General features: G+C 34.1%; 1 protein-coding gene across 1 annotated transcript in view; it reads right to left on the bottom strand.

The window, feature by feature from the left end:
• Window positions 1–5,530, bottom strand: part of LOC117118482 — a 7,309-nt gene extending 1,779 nt beyond the window's left edge. Inside the window, exons 1-2 of the mRNA XM_033263083.1 lie at window positions 5,345–5,530; window positions 706–807 (exon numbers count right to left, since the gene is read on the bottom strand). Coding sequence (XP_033118974.1) covers window positions 706–807; window positions 5,345–5,387 — 145 coding nt within the window. The 5' untranslated portion in view covers window positions 5,388–5,530. The remainder of the gene's footprint in view (window positions 1–705; window positions 808–5,344) is intronic.
• Between the last annotated feature and the right edge of the window lie 577 nt (window positions 5,531–6,107).

Genomic DNA, 6,107 nt, shown 5'->3' with positions numbered 1-6,107 from the left:
TTTATAACATTATACAAAAATTAGATTTTTCTTAAAAATTGAAATTTTGCCAGGAATGGGGCTTTAACAATAATCATAACTGCCAATTATTGTGAATATTGTGTTTCAATTCCTATAATAGACTAACTGCCTATAGGCAAGATATGGTAAATCTATGGCTATCTATAATAATTTAGAATTTTTTCGGATATTTACAGGTAAATTAAAAGTAAACTTGCGATCAAATATAGGTATAGCAGCAGGCCTTCAGTAGAATGAAAATCCTAGTACAATGTAATATTTTAATATAAATCATAAAATATTTAGATCTATTGAATTTCAAATATGTTTAGGATGAGATTTTTTTTACTTAGGTCCTATATCAATATTTCACTTTCAACAATTCACCATTCTATAATAAGATTAAGTATCGTCGTATCTCCCCTGCCTATTGAATATTTCACAAAGTGTGCTCTTATTAGGGCTGTTCCACAAATTTCCGTGGGGGGATAGAATCGTTGCTACTACGACGATTTTAATGTTTTTCCATGATTATGACGTCATTTGATTTAATTTGTTAAAATATTTTGTTATTGTATACACGATAAATCGTTATCGAATCGTCTTAGTGTAAAAACTTCTCTTATTTCTTTTGTTTTCTATATGAACAATAACTTTTTAGCTTTTTTATCGTTATCGTTATCGTTTACTGTGTTTTTTTTTTACCTGTGGTAATCTGGCTCAAGCACTCTTCCTGATTTGCTATAGTCATGGCTTTGGAATCTGTATCACAGGGGGTCTCAGCATTGACACCCCCAAGTATTAACACTGGAATAAAATTTACAATAATTATATATAACAAAATAAAGTTAACAACACAAAGAGACTTGGTCTGAACACATCTAAGTAAATTCATTAAAAATTGAAAACATTAAAAAAGATAATTGAGGTTAATATTGCTAGTATTCTTTTTGAATTTTATTTTATCAAATTTACTCTAATTAACACTGGAAATAATAATAATCAACCAAACGTGTCGATATCGCAGTGGTAAATTCTAATAAAAAATTTTTATTTTATTTTATTTTATCTATTTCTAACTATTTTAGTGCAATATTGAGATACATTCCCCAGTGCAGCAACATAACAAAAAAATATAATCGAGGCAAAACCTCCCGGGGTAAACAGTACTCATTAAATAAGGCTGGTCTTACCAGCGGCAAAGCTGACAGAAATACCATTAAAATAATAATAAAAAATATTTTCTTTAAATTGCAAGGTAAAAAATAACAGAAGAGGATGGCCAGAGATAAGTACAAATTGAACATAAGCGGGTCCAAGATTTTGTAAGGGGGACCAGCTTTTTGAAATTTCTTGAAAAGTCGAGGTGAGGGGGAGTGGAGGTGTTGGCCAGTGATGATGGTGGTGGTTCCAGATTTTAGAAATTTGAGTTGACATTTGAGGTGACATATTACACTTAATACCGGTAAACTTTTGAATTTCATTTAATGATTTCGCAACATATCAAACTTTTTATTTGTTACTTATTTGTATTTTTATTTGTATAAAAATAAGTACATTATTAACTGATATATCCTAAGTGCCTGAAAAAAAATTATATCCAATTGTTTTAATAAACAACTAAACTTAGGTTTCTACGGAGCCCCTAAAGGGACATGGTTAGAAAAAAAATTAAAAAACTATTTCGAAGGAACGAGGGAACCAAATAATATTTTGAGGGAACGAAACCATTTCGAGGGAAGGAAATCAATTTTCGTTCGAACGAAATATTATTTTGTTCTCTCGAAATCATTTCGATGGAACGAAATCGAAATAGTATTTCGTTCCCCTGAAATATTATTTCGTTGCCTCGAAATACTATGCTGTTTTCGCCGAACGATCAACATATGCCGAAGGCCGCTGGCGTACCATATACGAAATATTTCGAGGGAACGCAATATTATTTCGAGGGAACGAAACCATATTGAGAGGAAATGAAATAATATTTAGAGAGAACGAAATACTATTTCGTTTCCTCGAAATAGTTTAATATTGTTTCTAACCATGTCCCTTTAGGTGCTCTGTCGGTTTCTTACTGTCAATATTGCTAATCGCTTGTGAATACAAATTTACTATGATTTGTACCGGTAATATTCCATAAAAATCGAAACAGGTAATAAGATTTGGGTGAGTAGGCAGGACCCCGATTACATTTATGGGGGGGGGGGGGTGGAATCAGTTCTTCTGCCCCATCCCCTACTTCTGCCTGTGTATAGTATGGCTATTTTTCTAAAATATCGGCCCTCACATCTGGGATGTTCAAGTTTAAGTTATTTTTATTGTGTTCAATACAACATAAACAGGTATTAAAGCAAAACTGGTTGCTGGAAATGATGTATAAACCGTATAAAAACGACAAGGTATACAGTATAAGAACATCAAAACAGCAAAATTGTCTGAAATAAAAACAATTAAAAATCACTGAAAGGAAAGAGCAGATAGCCCCTAGGAAACAAGAAATTTCAGAGCTTCGGCTGTCTTCAACCAAATAACAATTAAAACTTAGGTTTAAAAAAGTTATATAATTAAAAACTACATAATTAAAAACTACACAATGCTCAGCAATACAGATCTTAATCTACTATGATGATTTTGAACAAGTTTAATTTCTGATGTTTCTTTCCAAGCCCTCTTAGTATACAAAAAAAGTTTACAAAATTTATCTGTTAAGAGAAATCTTAAAGATAAGAAGATCCTTATTGGTAGCTGGCAGCTCCTCAGCAGACACAGAAACAGATGGAAATCAATGGTTCACCTGACGCAAGCATCGGACTCGATGGACAGCTAATATTACCGGTACTGCTATTTTTGAGTAAGCATCGGCCACTGCCTCTGGTATTGGTCCCCCACCACCTAGTACAACCACCTAGTGTAGAATCATTGGCTATAGTTTCAGTCCCAACCACATACTGCCACAAAAACCAATGATTTTATTTAAGGGGAAGGGAAACGGAACCAACCCCACCCCAACCCCCAATCTTTTCCTTAATTAGTCAACTCTCCATTATCTAACATTCTCTAGTATATTCTTCCGCCTGCATTCTTTTCATAACATCCATCACTTCACCTCTATCTTTGCCTTCTGTTTTTGCTTGGTGTTAAAAAAAAAGAACTCGGGGGTGGGGGGAGGAGAACCAGGTACTCCCCTCCCCCCTCCCCCAGTGGATCGGCCACTGTTGAATATGAAAGTTAATAAAATGCCAGACTAAAATTAAGAAACAACACACACACAAATTAAATAAGGAGAAGTAAACTAAAAAAAATGCTATAGTGTAACAAAAAATAACATGTGAACAGATAATTGGTGGTAAAAAACAACAGAAAACAGGAGTTAAACCGATTTGCAGTTAGCACATTTGCAGAATGAAGTCCATGTACAGCATCGGTCACAGTAAAAAAGTAGAAAGTCAGTATAAATAAAAATTGTTATGCTAAAATTAATAAAAGTTGGTTTATTTTTTTTTATTCGTAATTAAAATAACTTTCGGCAGAATTAAACTAAATTATAAAAAAAGTCTTACAAGTAAAAGCAATCCATCCGCACACATTCCTCAGTTTGGCCATGTCGACGTTTTTGCCTGTCTGTCGTAGAAGACTTATGTGAATGGTTTTGAGGGCTGGAGAGATGGCTTTAAAATAAGTATGTTTTAGGCTAGATTCGTGATGCGGTTGAGATAATTCTTTAGAAATTGTCTGCGTTCAAGTCAAGCCTATGTTGTTTGTTTTCGGGGCATGGCTACACGTTGCATGACTAAGGGATTCTTTTTGATCGATGAAATGAACCAGAATACTTTCTCCGTGGAAACTGCATACGTTTCATCGACCCCAGCAAATGACAACAAAAACGACGCTATAAAGAGCCTCAGTCGTGATTTTATTTTAAATGTGGAGGTGTATCATCGGTGATTACCTGTGGGATGGTCAAAATGTAAAGAGAAGTCGAGGGATAGGAAAAGAATCTATGGTTACAGCATGCACGCAAAGATCGTACGAGGAGGATACCCTACGCGGTTTTATTTACATGATCTTTTGTTACTTTTTTCGCAAGTGACGTCACGATTAAATCGTATATAATGGCCTATAACTCCATAAGAAATTGCCAAAAAGCGTTTTTAAAGTTGATTACAAGTTCGAAAAATAAATGACAGAGGTTGACGTGTGACAGAACATAAAATAAATATTATTTAATAGAAAAACGTATACTTCGTCCTGAGGCTAGAAGATGTGCTGAGATCCGTTGGATCCTCCGTCTTAAATCTCATATTTTTGTCGCTTTTTTTGGCTCTTTAGTAGATTAACTTTATGCATATACTGTGTACTTGATAATTTATTCCATTCACACATATATTTATGCTCGTCTTATTCTTATGATGTTTATAGCAATACTATGTATAGGATTGATTTATTTGACTTTTAACGGGGTTTTGCTCCGCCTCTATCTAGTCACCTTTTTGATTGCTTTGTTTAATTGATGCCAATAGTTCTGTACATTTCATTAAGGCTGAAGAAGTCCTGAGGACAGGACGAAATATACGTTTTTCTATTAAATAATATATATTTTATGTTCTGTCACACGTCAACGAATTTTGATATGCCATTAATAATCTAATCAACTTTAAAAACGCTTTTTGGCAATTTCTTATGGAGTTATAGGCCATTATATACGATTTAATCGTGACGTCACTTGCGAAAAAAGTAACAAAAGATCATGTAAATAAAACCGCGTAGGGTATCCTCCTCGTACGATCTTTGCGTGCATGCTGTAACTATAGCTGTTGACAACCGCTGATGCAGTTATAGGCCTATGGCTTGATATGCAAGTTAAAACAACCATGGTTACAGCATTGCCTTCTGTTTTGGCTTGGTGTATAAAAAGAAGAAAAACTCGGGGAGGGGGCCCAGGAACCCCTTCCCCCAACCCCTTCCCCCAGTGGATCTGCCACTGTTGAGGCTAAATGTTAATAAAATACCACACTAAAATCAAGAAACCACACAAAAAATTATATAAAGAGAAGTAAACTAAACACTAAAAAATGCTTATAACAAAAAATACGATACGGTAACGTGTGAACAGATAACTGGTGGTAAAAAAACAACAAAAAACAAGAGTTAAACCAATTTGCAATTAGCTCATTTGCAGAATGAAGTCCACGTACAGCATCGGTCACAGTAAAAAGATAGAAATTTAGTAAAATAAAACTTTTCATGCTAAAAATAATAAAACTTGGTTTATGTTTATTATCCGTAATTAAAATAACACTCGGCAGAATTAGACTAGATTTTAAAATTTGAAGAAAAGTCTTACAAGTAAAAGCAATCCATCCGTACACATTCCTCAGTTCGGCCATGTTGACGTTTTTGCCTGTCTGTCGGTAGAAGAATTATTTGTGTTTGGTTCAGGGCTGGAGAGATGGCTTTGAAATAGAGATGGCTTTGAAAGAGTCGTGATATGGTGGAGGTTTTCAATATTTAAACACAGTTTACAAAATACATAATTCTTTAGAAATTGTGTGTGTTTAGGTGTAGCAAGCCCAGTGTTGCATAGGTGTTAGTTGTATGCTTGGCTACACGTTACATGACTAAGGGATTCTTTTTGACAGATGGAATGAGTCAGCATGTTTTCTTTCTCAGTGGAAACTCTATACGTTTCCACGACCCCAGAAAAAGGACAACAAAAACGACAGTATAAATACCCTGTTTTAAGTGTGGAGGTGTGTTCATCAGTGCGGAATGGTCAACTGTAAAAAGAGAAGTGAGAGATCGAGAAAGAAAGAATGACACATGAATGCCTTTATATGTATATATATATATATATACATACATATATATATATATATATATATAAATATATACATATATATATACAAAAAATGAGAGGTTAAACAGTAGCTTTGATTAGACATATTTATTACTATTTAGTTTCGTGCTACACATACATGATGCAGCACTCTTCAGATAAAATAGTCTAATGACTAAGATTATCACAGATTGATTAATTGTAAGACTGAGCATGTGCAGAGTAAATTCGGTAGTTGAAAGGCAGCGGTACACTGTGATCATTAAGTGAT

The sequence above is a fragment of the Anneissia japonica genome, unplaced genomic scaffold (genome assembly GCF_011630105.1).
Source record: "Anneissia japonica isolate Jap-2015-1 unplaced genomic scaffold, ASM1163010v1 scaffold287869_len1821871_cov162, whole genome shotgun sequence".
Taxonomy (NCBI): domain Eukaryota; kingdom Metazoa; phylum Echinodermata; class Crinoidea; order Comatulida; family Comatulidae; genus Anneissia; species Anneissia japonica.
Note: the sequence above shows the minus strand (reverse complement) of the source record. Positions and strands in the feature narration are given on the sequence as shown.